The 14,317-nt window shown below is 42.2% G+C and overlaps 1 protein-coding gene across 2 annotated transcripts in view; it reads left to right on the plus strand.

The window, feature by feature from the left end:
- Positions 1 to 7,768, plus strand: part of LOC117814473 (calmodulin-binding transcription activator 1-like) — a 78,229-nt gene extending 70,461 nt beyond the window's left edge. Inside the window, exons 15-22 of one of the 2 annotated variants that reach the window (XM_034686924.1) lie at positions 1,034 to 1,557; positions 1,790 to 1,938; positions 2,055 to 2,301; positions 2,446 to 2,514; positions 4,843 to 4,988; positions 5,345 to 5,416; positions 5,583 to 5,613; positions 6,123 to 7,768. In XM_034686924.1, coding sequence (XP_034542815.1) covers positions 1,034 to 1,557; positions 1,790 to 1,938; positions 2,055 to 2,301; positions 2,446 to 2,514; positions 4,843 to 4,988; positions 5,345 to 5,416; positions 5,583 to 5,613; positions 6,123 to 6,155 — 1,271 coding nt within the window. In that variant the 3' untranslated portion in view covers positions 6,156 to 7,768. The remainder of the gene's footprint in view (positions 1 to 1,033; positions 1,558 to 1,789; positions 1,939 to 2,054; positions 2,302 to 2,445; positions 2,515 to 4,842; positions 4,989 to 5,344; positions 5,417 to 5,582; positions 5,614 to 6,122) is intronic. The other variant, XM_034686216.1, reaches the window with a different exon arrangement.
- Positions 7,769 to 14,317: the final 6,549 nt, after the last annotated feature.

Here is a 14,317-nt window from a genome sequence, read left to right on the forward strand (position 1 = left end):
ACACACAGTTTATGTCATTTTGAAGTCAATCAAACGGACATGAAGTCTAACAAACCAAGAGAACAACACAAATAAATAAAACAACACAAATTCAAAGCAGTTCAGCACCACGGATAGCGACCGCATCATTCTGACACCCACTTTAACTTTTTCAACTAATGAGAGCACAGTAGGTCACTGTATCAACAGCTATAAAGTTTAGTAAAATTTGCACAGCGGCCCACATGCTCACATACAAACAAAAAATCAACATGAAGTTTGTTGCCTACTCACCACTGTTTGAAGGAGCCATAAGCTCAGCGGACTTGTCCACGATGCACTGTATGTCCATTTTCTTTGCTCTGTCATTCTCAGTAGATAACATGATATGTCCACTCAGTCTCTCCTGTCCCACCGTGCTCCTCAAGATTTCTTTAGTTAGTTTTAACTTGGAGAATGAGCGCTCAGAAGATGCAACGTTGACGGGAAGAGTAAAAAATGAAAGCAGGGACAGGCCTCATCAAATCGCTCTCTAAACTCCATCCACTGATTGTGTTTTGGAGTAGAGTAGTTGCGTTTATTTCATCGGCAGATCTTCTGTTTTTTCTCACAGCATTCACCTTTGCTGGAGTTCACCAATGTGTTTATTTCCCTCCTCCACTAAAACCTCCAACTCCATGTCTTCAAACTTCATTTATCGCTTAAGGCCACTCTGCTCTCTCAAACTCTCCATGGGGACAGCCGATAGCACACGCAAGATCCTCATTAAAATAGGGCGGTCCGCAACACTTTTGCACTCGTTATCATTTGCGCACGCAGTCTTAGTAGATCACCCGCAACACGCCCAGAAATAACACGTGCAAAATTATTATTTGCACACGCAAATTAGCGCTCGTTATTTGGGATCTTAGTAGATCAGGCCCTATGTGTAAAAAGGCAAGACTAATTAGCTGTGTATGAGACAGACTGCCCTTCATTAAGTAAGCATAGCCAGTGTGGTAAATGTTGTAATTCCCAAAGTTGCCCTCATTTTGCACCAACTTTGTCTCCCTAGAGCTGAGAAGAGCCAAGGCAGAGAGCCAGCCAGACAACCAGACCCAGAGCTGGAGCCAAACAGGACACAGAGCCCAACAGGGAGAACAGGGAGGCCCGCCCCCAGCCAAGAGACTCAAACCAGACCCAGACGCCCAGCAACAGCTTGCTAACTCAACCCCTGGCACCCAAACCCTTAACTCCCTCCTCAACTCACCCCCTAGTCATAACCCTCAACGATCTATCCTCTCGAACACCCCGCAAACTCAACCCTCCAACCTCAGCTGTCAAAACGCACCTCCTGCCAGCTCCGGCCGCAGCCGGCCTCAGCTTCCGAGCGCTCCATTCTCCCACCTGCAGGCCAGGATGGGGGGGTCTGGAGGGGGCACCAGGTGGAGTCTGAGACAGACCCTGGGGCAGCGTAACCTAGCCAGGAGGATTCTGGGAAAAGAACGACTGGCCATTCACCTGCGCCAAAGAGTGCTGTCTGACAGGGGAGAGGAGACAGAGCTGCTGGCCTTTCAGGATAACACTGAGGACCTGCAGGTAGGACTGTTACCATTAAACTGTTACAGTACCCATATCTAGCATGACATGGGCCTCATGAAGAGAGGGTAGAGAACATATCAGTGGAAGAAGTTGATCACTGACACCATTGTGTACATAAAATTGAGTGTCATCATCGTATAATTATACTTAAATGTTTGAGATCATTTGTAATTTTAAGGAAAGCACATGACAAGAATCTGAAGTATGGTCCTCTCTGTATATCTTGCAGATGGACATAACGATGCTAGCTGATCACATCTTGGAGGCTTCAACCGGTAGGCTAAAGCAAGAGGATATGGAGACTGAAACCGACTCTGGGAGGTTGGGGTTCTGCAGTGATGTCAGATTACTGTCTGGTTACCTTGGCGAGGTGGAGAGGTGAGAACTCTTAGAACTCTTGAATCTACCAGGTATACTCCACCTAAGTCGTCTAATAACACTATACTTTAAACTACGCCATTCTAAAACGTTCGGTCTGATCTTTGCCTCGCCAGGTTTCTAAACTCCAAGTCCCACACTTCCAGCCCCAAAACGAAGTCTCTCTCAGGACCTGAGGATCAGCAGAGTCCACAGGTTAGGCAAGCGCCCCCTTCCCCCTTCGACTGGAGCTCCTTCCTCTGTGCAGCTATGAAAGAGGAGAGGTTAAAAAGTGACTCCTCCTGTCTCGCTATGACTGAGGCAGAACAGGGAGAGCTGTACGAGACCATCAGGCATGCTCTGCACTCCCTCAGAAAACACAAGGTAAACATGCGGTTTGACTCATGCACACGGAGAGTTTACACACATTATATTCCTCTCTCTATAACTCCGTCATTTAATAGATTTACTAGGAAATGCTCAAGGTGATGATTAGATATTTAACATGTATGGTCTCACTCTTTTCAGGGTCCCATTCAGGAACAACGCAAAGAGATTGCAGCAGTGATCCAGCGCTGCTATAAGAGATACAAGCAGGTGAGACTTGGCATCAACTCACTACTTGCTGTTATATCAGAATGACATATAGCTCCTAAATCAGCACTGAGTTATACACAAACAAAAGCATTTATGTTATTTTAAAGGTGACATATCATGCAAAATTGACTTTTTAATGGTTCTCTACCTGAAATATGTGTCCCTGTCTACAAACCCCTTGAAAATGTAAAGAATCCATTCTGCCCCTGTTCTGATTTCTCCACCTTTCTGTAAATGTGTGTGAAACCAGCCGTTTCAGTTTTCAGTGTTTTTCATACGTCACAACGCCATCCGGTCTGTAACAGGAAGTCAGAGCTCGGAGCTTGTTCAGCCCATAGACTGCATAAAATACAACTCAACCCCTCCTCCGTTTTTCATTCCCTGCACACATGTGTGCTAACAAGGAGCTTAGGAGGGAGGCATGCTAGTTGTAGGCTGTCTTAATAAACACAAAGGTTGGTTTTACTCCCCACGTCTGCAGATTTGAAGATGATTTTTATTTATCATGGAAAAGTGCTAGCGCTAGTTAGCATAGCCACATAGCTACATGTTGGTAGCTGTGTGCCAAGACACACGTCGACATACTGACAAATAAAACAACAAGAAACACTAAATCTGTGACCAATGGTTCAGAAAGGTCCTACTGCAGGCGCCTCTCCATCAGGATCAGTTCTGGATCAGATTCAGAGGGTTGAAGTAACGTGGGTCTGTGAGCAGCCAACATGTAAACATTAGATCAACGTGCTGGACAGCCGAGGCCACAACCACTTCCTGAGGGGGCGTGGTCAGAGAGCTCATTCTCATTTAAAGGCACAGACACAGAAAACAGCCTGTTCTGAGCAGGGCTGAAAAAGAGGGGTTTACAGGCAGACCAAAATCTGATTTCAAAGTGTTTTTATGAGCAATAAACTGTCAAGACATGTTTTGGGGACCTCTTAGACCAATATATGTTGATGAAAAAGAGCAGAATATGTCACCTTTAAAAAAACATTTGAACAATCCCTAAGGTTTTTTCAGGTTTGTACTACAACATACTTTGTGAGCGGTTAGCATTTAGTTTCAGTAAGCTGACCTCAGTAATGTGGTTTGTCTGCATCCTGTGCTGCTTAGCTTTTTTTTATCTTCTGATGACATTATTGCACAATAAACCCTAATGTGCATATTTAATGAAACCACAAGGCTTAATCATGCTCTTCACTACATCCACTCTATCAAAGATGGAATAATCAAAGTCGTCCACATCAGAAATGATGTTAATTACTCAAGTAAATTCATCATACATTTGTGTTTCTGCGTCAGACAGCTTAACATAATCTAAAATTGGAACTTAATTGTGTAGGACATGTAGATTAGTGCACAAGCTCTAAAGCTGTGATCAATTCGTGGGTCAGGATTTGAGACTCGCAGAGGGAAACCCTTCAAAATTAGCTTTTACAAGCTTTGCCACGTTTTGACATATTCTGGGGTCTTGAGGATATTATGGTGCTTGCAAAACATTTCTACAACTTTTAAAGGGACACACACGTTTCCCTTTAAGGGTTTAGGCTAGGATGATTGATTGACAGTGGAAGTCTCGGCCTTTTTGAGTTTATTGTTGAAGTTTATCATATTTTACTCCTGATTTTGTTCCTCTATCTAGCATAGATTATGTGTAAATATATAAATCAAATCAAATCAACTTTATTTATATAGCACTTTACACACAACACAGTTGATCCAAAGTGCTTTACAACAGAAAATGAGGAACACAAAGAGAAAATGAAACATAAAAATCACACAAACAGAGGGAGAGAGAGGGAAAGAAGAGTGGTAAGAGAGCAATATAATTTAAAAATGAAATTAACAGTAATGACAAGAAATACAAGTAACAGTACAGTGAGTATCTGAGCCAGTGAGGTTAAGGGAAGTTAAAAGTGAATGATTAAAAGTGAGTTTTGAGACGACTTTTATAAGTCTCAACAGAGGGGGAGAACCGGACGGTGGGGGGAAGAGAATTCCACAGTTTTGGGGCACAGATGGAGAAGGCCCTGTCCCCTATCTCTTTGTCCTTGCTGTTTGGACAGACAGGAAGTTTTGGTGTGATGATCTGAGTGCTCTGACAGAGGGATATGGAGACAGGAGTTCTGAGATGTAAGAGGGGACCAAACCATGAAGTGCTTTATAAACAAAGAGAAGGATTTTGAAATTGATTGTGTAGCTGACCGGAGGCCAGTGTAGGGAGGCAAGAATTGGTGTTATGTGGTCTCTCTTTTTTGACCTTGTCAGGATCCTGGCTGTACTTGGGTGGCTTTGGAAATGTTGACAACATGGTTCTGTCTTCTTCCACAGTATGCACTTTATAAGAGGATGACCCTGGCAGCCATCCTGATTCAGAGCCGTTTCCGGAGTTTCCATGAGCAGAGGAAGTTCCAACAAAGTCGTAGAGCAGCGGTCCTCATTCAGCAATACTACCGCTCTTATAGACACTCCCTCGGGTACTGACACAATCACACACACCCATATACACTGCGTGCACAATTATTAGGCAAGTTGCATTTTTGTGAATATTTTGAAAACTATGTTAACAGTGGTTTTCAAATTTGTCAAGAAGTCAGATAGTGAATATATTTCTTCAACTGTGTGGTTAAAATGATGCTTTTCAAATTACGTTGGCTGTATTTTTGAATACATGCAGAATCTGCAGAAATGAGCGTGCCAAATTATTATGCAAGTTGGTGATAAGAGCATATAACTTGTGAGAATTAAAAACTAGGCACCATTTTAAACGTTCCCCTGTATAATCTGCACACTAGTGCAGACCTGTTTCTCATTCCTGTGTCTTTGCCTACAGCAGCCTCCTAACGAAAAAACAGTACCAGGCTGCTCGTAAGATCCTGAGGTTCCTGCTCCGATGCCGCCACAGGTGAGGCAATAAACCTAGTCACATGCCCTCAAACATCACTGAACACACAACAGACACACACACACACACAAACACAAGAACACACAACCTATATATTACCCACTGCCACACATGCGCTGGCTACATTGGTGCTAATAGTTGGTGTTGTTTTACTGTTCCTGTGAAGCCCCTTGATGGACCATAGGCCTCTCAAACGGGTGAGTCTTCTCTCTCTCTTCTGTCTCTCCCTCTCTCTCTCTAGCTGATGCCTGTTTGCATGTCAGCGGAAGAAGAGGGAGAGGAGATCCTTGATCACCATCCTCCACTCCCTCTCTCTTCTTCGCTCCTTATCTCCCTCTCTCTTCCTCTCTCTTCCTCTCTTTCTTTGTCTCTCCCCGAGGACTGCTGAATGACGTCGATACTTGTGCATGATTGAAAGATAGAGTAGCAGTTCCTGCATACGTTCTTCATGAGGGCATGATCTGACTGACATTACTAGGGGACTTTTAAGTGTCTTGCTTGGCCTGCCAGTCTTATTTTTTGCCTTGAAGGGTGGGGAGGGTAACAGGATAGAGTGTGTGTGCAGTGCACTGGGGCATTTGTTGAATTACTTTTCCTGTCGCTCTGAGTGTAGCCTTTGGGTGTAGAAATGACAGAATGAACACACAGAAACACACAGATATTTCTCTCTTAGTGTGTGTCTTATGTATGTTTGTTTTTTCTCCAGGGTCAGAGAGCAGAGAAAGGCCAGGGGTCCTGAGAGCCCACCGCCAGGCCCCACACACAGCCCTCTCAGCCTGTGAGCAATCTATAAACCCGTCCCTCTGTCCATCTTTTCCTTTCTTCCATCCTCCCAAGAACTCCTTCCCCTTTTCCATTCCTCAGCCCCTTCGACATGCCCTGACCTTCCCTCTGCTCTCTGCTCCCTTATTTCTTTCACCCTCTCTCCCCTCTTTTCTCAAGAGGGACAAAAAACTCTTCCCAGACAGACTGAGGACAGGATAGGTGTCCATCATGGCAGCTCAGACAGACAGACTGCTGGGTAGAGCCCAGGGACCTGGCTCTGCCCACAGCACTGATCCTCCTCCACAGTTTCACTGGGAGGCCATCACATTAACCTCATGGCATTCTTTGCACTCTTCATGGGTATGTTTCTTTGCAAGAGAAAGAAGATGAGTCAGACAAGAGGATGCAAGGAAGCACCTAACGCCGACATCCTGCTATTCATGGCAGCGACGGGATGAGCTGAAAGGCTCTGAAGATGAACAGCTGGCTCAAAATGAAGGCTACTCTGACATGCAGAAAAAATACAAAACCTTTTTTTTTTGTGTTTTGTATCCATGAAAGAATAAGAAAACATAAACCAAAAAAACTCACTTCTATGTTGCATTTGCATGCAAGATTTTTTCGCTTATTCCTCCTCTCCATCATCTCGCAGAGCTATAGTGGCAAATCATTCAGCTAATTCAGTAAATCACAGTTCCACCAACCACTCTGACTCACAGGCTTACGAACCTATTAATCAGTCACCCGACCAAAAGGGGAGGAACTGCACTTGAATGTAAGAGGGGCATTGTTAGATAAGGGGTGGGGTCTGACAAACGATGTCTTAATTTGTTACATGGACTTTGTATGGAGTCGTTCTCAGAGGCGGCACTTTGCTCGCCCGCCGTGGTGTGTCCGTGTTCGTTCAATTCAATGCATGTGTTTGAGCCACGAGCTCCTGCATGCTTGCCAAACTGCTTTAGTGTTGTTTCTTTTTGTATTTCTATGTGTAGTTGTGTCTCACTTACGTCCTCATCAACTTATCCTTGCCCTGTGTAATGTGAACTGTGTAAGGACAAATGTCTTATTTTGGGTGCTTTTTTTTTTTTTACTTTATTTATTTAAGGGTCTAATTATTTATTTAATTGGCTCAAGAGTGGGTTAAGCTTGAGACTGGTTTTCCCCCCTTGTGTGGTAAAATATGACATGTTCCAATGGTTAAATGTCTCTGTTAGTTTGTTCTTTGCGTGAACCTCTAAATCTGTGGTTTTGAGGAGAGAGTCACATACCATTGCCTTGACTTCTTCTTGACTCTGAGAGGTCTCTATGCTTGCTCTGTACAGGACATGGGTCCTATACCTGCCCCTATACAGGGCATTGGTCCCCATATTAGCCCGTATGGGCAGTCAAATCCATATTTTGGACTATTGCATATTCCTGTATATAAACTGACGAGGTAAGGGGATACGAGGACCCTGAAACTTTTTCATAAGAGGACTGTATTTAAGATTATAAATTATTTTACTCCCATAATGAGAACTTAAGACAGAGACCTGGGTACACAGGATGGCTGTATTGCTTGTAAATAATGTAGATATTACAAACGGAGTAATGTGCATGAGATTAAGACAAAGAAACAGCAAAAAGAACATGTTAGTGGCTATGGACTGTGAGAGGATTTTAACTGCTTCACTTTAAGAGTATCCAGTATAAGTGTTACTGAAAAGAACATTTTGTTAAAAAGCATGCAACTGAAAAATCTAACGTTAGAATTATAAGTGGGAAAACAAAGTTAGCTGAAACGATGATCTTTCAGACAAAACATTTACACTTTGTGCTTTTGTTTCTTGGCTAGCAAAAATTAAACCCTTTTTGCCAGTAGTGCCAATTATTATGAATGCTATTTTGCCTAACAATATGTTACGTTGGGGAAACCAACACCCAAAAGATATCAGTAAGATCCACAGAGGCAACACACACAGACAATAAACAGTAGAAGAGATCTAGATCTAGCTCAACAGTAGACCTATTACAAGATTAAGGCAGACTAATAGTATGTGTAGATGAAGGTGATGATGATGATGATGATGATGATGATGATGAAGGTAATGATGCAAGTCTGTAAATGATTTTAATGGTGATGAAGGTTGTTTCACTATGAATGCAATGAATGATGATCCAAAAAGGAAAGAGGGCGCTACATTCTTGACAATGTGGTTGTGCTTCAGCAACATCCTAGCTTTTATTACGACCATTAATCACACCTACAGCGGATCCAGCCTGGCCTCCAGTCAAAGCTCTCCATCTTCAAACAGAATGTCTCCTCCCCACTGTTTTACATATCATTTGATCAAGTCCTTCTTTTCTTCTCATTGTCACTGCCATTACTGTACGACGTGTACTTCTGGAAAGCTCTGTTAAGAAAGTGCCTGCTCAATAACGGAAAGTTAATATCAGGAAATATCTATTGTATGTCCTCCAAAAAAAAGGTTTCCAGTTACCTGTTTATTTTCCTAAATTGTGTGTAAAATGAACTTGACAGTGTGATCTGAGTCTAAGCTGGAAGCTCTAATTTGTCATTGGTATGAATGAATGCTCATGGCCTGATTGATGCTATGTGTTGCTTTCTGAGACAAACCAGTAATTCTTACAGTATCACTTCTTGCCCTACTTGTGTGTCAGTCCTGCAGTATTTGAACAAAAGAACCACAGAAATCAGTCTCAGTGTATGAGGAAGCACTGTCAAAACTAGTCTACTAAGTGTCCTAGTGCCCCTGTTGAGAGGAAGACGTGTTCTTTCTGTCCTTTTTTTTTTTTTTTCTGTTGTCTTTCTTCAGGAATGTTCTTGCAGCATTTAAAAGACAAATGATAAGTTTTCCAGAGGACAAAATAGCCGTCATACACACCCTCTTTCTTTCAATGTCGCTCACTCTCTCGGACAGATGTGCAGGTAAACACATACATACACAAGTCACACACAATTCTACACATCAAGACACAAAAAAAGGCCACACTCCTTCTCTCTGTGCTTATGTCTTTGGGAAAAATTAAATCTCTCCCTTAGATTTTACTCAGGGTTGAAGAACAGAGAGATGTGGAGTGTGAAGGTTGCTGACACAGAGTTGTACCACTACCTGTGGTGGTTGTGTGCATTTGTGTGTGTACGCATTTATGTATGTTAGGGATACTTCAGTATCTACAAATAACTTCTCCAGTCATGCTCTTGAGTGACACACTTCTAAAAAAAATCCAGTCTCATGTTGTGGAGCAGCAAACGTCATCTGTTTGCTTCATCCAAGCTATTTGCATCACTTTTTCTACAAGAATGTCCAGATCCCGTATTTTATAGGATTTTTTTTATGTAAACTAAATTTCAAAGCAAGTAAGGAGTGATATTTCTATTTATACACTTGCTCTTGTCTTAAACGCACAAGATTCTTAATACAAACAACTCTTAAACAATGCAAAAATAAGCAACGGCCACGTATCACCTCAATTTTCGTAATTAAAAAAAAACTTCTAAGAGACAGTTTAGTGAAAGATTTGCAATTGGAAGATCTCTTATTTGTGTTTGACATTTTTCTGACTTTTCATCATACTGAGAGACAGCCATGGTCAGGACAGTGCTGTCAGGAGCATACTCATGGTACGATTTCACTTGAACCTCCTGCTAAACTGCCCCTCCTCTCACATCAGCACAACTACAGTCACATAGGACACTCCTTGATATGAAGTATGCACACACAGACAAATATGCACACACACACACACACACACTGCGGCATAAAAACGCTTGAGCTTACCAAAACACACAGGGAACTAAACACAGATTAAAAAAAAAAATTCATCAGTATGTTCATGATTTTGGAGAGGATGGTGACTGTAAAAAATAAAACAGTATAGAGAATAGATAAGATTAAAAAACAGAAAGAAATATTGCCAAGGTAGACATGCGCTGAGATGGCCTCTGTTCTCAGAAGTCTGCCTAGAAATGAATGGTATAACCTTTCAGGCCTTGTTTTGAGAGGGCGTGGCCAAACACCACATTGCATGCTAGAATGGTAGACCCTTATAGATAATCTATGGCTAGACCTCTCCTTGCCTTCCTCCTCTCTCGCCCTGTCTTCCCTCTCTCTCTTTCTCTCTCTCTCTCTCTTTCTCTCTCTCTCTCTCTCTCTCTCATTTCCTGCTGTATTCCCACCTTGCCTGCCGTTGTGTTCTCCATGCCTATCTCAGTCCTTCATTCCTCTTTTTTTCGTAGCCTAGTTTTTACTTTGTTTGTTTTACAAACGTGCATGCACAAGCATCACTAAATTGTTGATGTTTTTAAAAGAATATTTTGTTGCTGAGGCCATGCAAAGTGTTTTGAATATTGCCCTTATATGTGGAAAATGTCTTCTGAATGCTTTACATAATTTCTGCTGTAAAATGAAATCAGAATAAAAAGAAAATTTGCACTTTAACTTATTTTTGGGCCTGATATTTGATTCTTCCATGGTTGTGACCCTTCTTTTTTTTAAGACTGAATAAGTTAAGCAGGTGATGAAATTGTGTGTCCCTGCAAATATTTCATGAAAATGATTTTGGAACAGAAAATATTTGTCTCTTTTTGTTTATCAATCAATCAATCAATCTTTATTTGTATAGCGCCAAATCACAACAAACGTTATCTCAAGACTCTTTTACAAACATAGGAGGTCTAGACCACTCTATGTCAAATTATGAACAGAGACCCAACTTCAAGACAGGGTAAGACTCAGTCTGACCCCACCTTAATCCATCATGAGCATTGCACATCGCAGTATTTAGCTAGTTACAGTGGTGAGGACAAACTTCCTTTAACAGGTAGAAACCTCCAGCAGGACCAGACTCATGTTAGACAGCCATCATGCCTCGACTGAGTTGGGTCTGGAAAGACAGATAGAGGGGAGTAAGAGAGAGAGGTGATAGTGATGAGACGAGTAGTAGAAGCTGTTGCCTCTGAAGTCCAGCACGTCCGTATCAGCTGGAGTCCAGAACGTTTGCAGCAGGAGGACGTCTACGTCAGCTCAGAGGAATCTACGAGACAAGGGAGCTCAGGGACTCCAGAAAGGTCTATGGTTAGTAACTTTAATGGGACAGGCAGAGTTAAAGTAAGTGATGAAGGGGTTGGGGGGAAGGGGGTGAGCTAGGATCCCAGTGTGTCAGTGCGCCAGTTCCCCCGGCAGTCTAGGCCTATAGCAGCATAACAAAAGCTGGTCCAAGCCTGATCCAGCTCTAACTATAAGCTTTATCAAAAAGGAAAGTCTGGGTCTGGAAAGACAGATAGAGGGGAGTAAGAGAGAGAGGTGATAGTGATGAGACGAGTAGTAGAAGCTGTTGCCGCTGGAGTCAAGCATGTCCGTATCAGCTGGAGTCTAATTTACAATTGCTCATACTTTTTTCTTTCTTTCTTTTTTATTTAAATTTTATTTTATTTTCCAAACAACAAGACAGACAATGACAGAGACAATAAAGAAGAAAGGTACTTTATTGATCCCCAGGGGGGAAATTCAATTTTTTTCACTCATGCTATTTTGGACATGCTACACTCAATGTTTTTGTCCACAGTACAAATCTTCAGTGTTATTTTTGGCGGCTATTTTTAGATTAAGTCTTAGTCTTAGTCTTTAGACGAATATGCCTTTTAGATTTAGTCACATTTTAGTCTTTTCAGCCCTTTTTAGCCTTAGTCTATTTTTAGTCGGCGGAAACTCAAAAAATTTTAAGTCTAGTTTTAGTCAGATTTTACTCTTTGATTTTTGCCAAATCTTTTTCTCTCTTTAAAATAATTCAGGGGCGTTGGTGGCCTAGCTGTCTATACGCCCCACATACAGAAAGAAAGAAAGAAAGGTACTTTATTGATCCCCAGGGGGGAAATTCAATTTTTTCCCTCATGCTATTTTTTGGTCATGCTACACGCACAGTTTTTTTGGTATATACATACAAATGCACACACATGCAGTGAACATGCTTAGGGAGAGATGTCAGAGTGAGGATACTGCCGTCAACCAGCTCACCCCAAGTAGTTGGGAGTTCAGTGCCTTGCTCAAATGCACCTCGGCTGTGCCCAGGCAAGTGAACCAGCACCTCTCCAGCCACCAGTCCACTTGCCAAACTTCGTCCATACTGGGACTCGAACCACTGACTTTACGGTTCCCAAGCCAAGTCCCTATGGACTGAGCTACTGCTGCCCTCAATACACTTAATATACAAAAAGAGTAATGCACACAAACACACAAGAGACAAAACAAACAAAACACAAGAGAAACAAAGAAAGCCTTGTTTCCATGGGGTACACAATACATGTACTACCTGGCCACAGTCAGTACCCTTACCATGTGGGGTGGATGGGTGGGAGTAAAGGGGGTGAGGGGGGGGTCAACATTAGTACAGTTTTTCATTATTATTATTAAGATATCACAATGGGCTTAGATGGATATATAATTTAAACGTTTCCATAGGGCTTCTGGTGTGTGATGGTCTTTGAGAGATGATGCTGCACTCTCCATTGATAACAAGTCCAAAAAGTCTGCAAACCAGTTATGGATATTAAAACAGCCCAGATTTTGAATTTCCCAGTTCAGGAGTATTGTCCTTTTTACAGACATTAAAGCCAGACCAACAATGCGTTGGGTTGCTCTTGGCTGTACAGCTGCAGCTCAAAAAATTAGAATATTGTGAAAAAGTTCAATATTTTAGTCAGAAAGTGAAACTCATATATTATATTGATTCATTACACATAGAGGGGCGTATTTCAAGCCTTTATTCTTGTGATTTTGAAGATTATCACTTACAGATAATGAAAACCCAAAATTCAGTGTCTCAGAAAATTAGAATATTGTGACAAAGTTCAATATTGGAAACCCATGGTGTCACACCCTAATCAGCTAATGAACACAAAACACCTGCAAAGGTTTCCTGAGACTCTAAATGGTCTCTCAGTCTGGTTCAGTAGGGACACCATCATGGGGAAGACTGCTGACTTGACAGATGTGCAGAAGACCATCACTGACACTCTCCACAAGGAGGGTAAGATACAAAAGGTCCTTGCTAAAGAAGCTGGTTGCTCACAGAGAGCTGTATTCGAGCATATTCATAGAACGTTGAGTGGAAGGAAAAAGTGTGGTAGAAAAAGGTGCACAAGCAACAGGGATAACTGCAGCCTGGAGAGGATCGTCAAACAGAATCCATTCAAGAATGTGGGAGAGCTTCACAACGAGTGGACTGAGGCTGGAGTCAACGCATCAAGAGCCACCCTGCACAGACAAATCCAGGACATGGGCTACAAATCTTGCATTCCTCGTGTCAAGCCACTCCTGAACCAGAGACAACATCAGAGGCGTCTTACCTGGGCTAAGGTGAAAAGAGACTGGACTGGTGCTCAGTGGTCCACAGTCCTCTTTTCAGATGAAAGCTAGCATTTCATTTGGAAATCAAGGTCCAAGAGTCTGGAGGAAGAGGGGACAGGTGCAGAATCTAGGTTACTTGAAGTCCAGTGTGAAGTTTCCACAGTCAGTGATTGTTTGGGGTGCCATGTGATCTGCTTGTGTTGGTCCACTGTGTTTTCTGAAGTCCACAGTCAATGCAGCCTTCTATCAGGACATTTTAGAGCACTTCATGCTCCCTTCTGCTGACAAGCTTTATGGAGATGCTGATTTCATTTTCCAGCAGGACTTGGCACCTGCCCACACTGCCAATAGTACCAAAAGGTGGTTCAGTGACGATGGTATTACTGTGCTTGATTGGCCAGCAAACTCACCTGACCTGAACCCCATAGAGAATCTATGGGGTACTGTCAAGAGGAAGATGAGAGACACCAGACCCAACAATGCAGATGACCTGAAGGCCGCTATCAAAGCAACCTGGGCTTCCATTACACTAAGATTTCTTCTGCATCTACACATCAAGATATGACAGTAGCATGTTTGTGTATTCAAAGTAAAGTATATGTTTAATTTCTACATTATTTTTGTATGCAACAAGACTTTTACTTTCTGTCTTAATTAAATGAAAAAACTCAATGAATGATAAAAACTTTATTTTGGTAAAATAAAAATAGTTTGGTGTGCTTTGCCTTTCATATGAACAATTTCTGATTCCAATTGATCAACTGCAAGTAAAGTTGTTATTTGTTGA

The sequence above is a fragment of the Notolabrus celidotus genome, chromosome 1, assembly GCF_009762535.1.
Source record: "Notolabrus celidotus isolate fNotCel1 chromosome 1, fNotCel1.pri, whole genome shotgun sequence".
In the NCBI taxonomy this organism is placed as follows: Eukaryota; Metazoa; Chordata; class Actinopteri; order Labriformes; family Labridae; genus Notolabrus; species Notolabrus celidotus.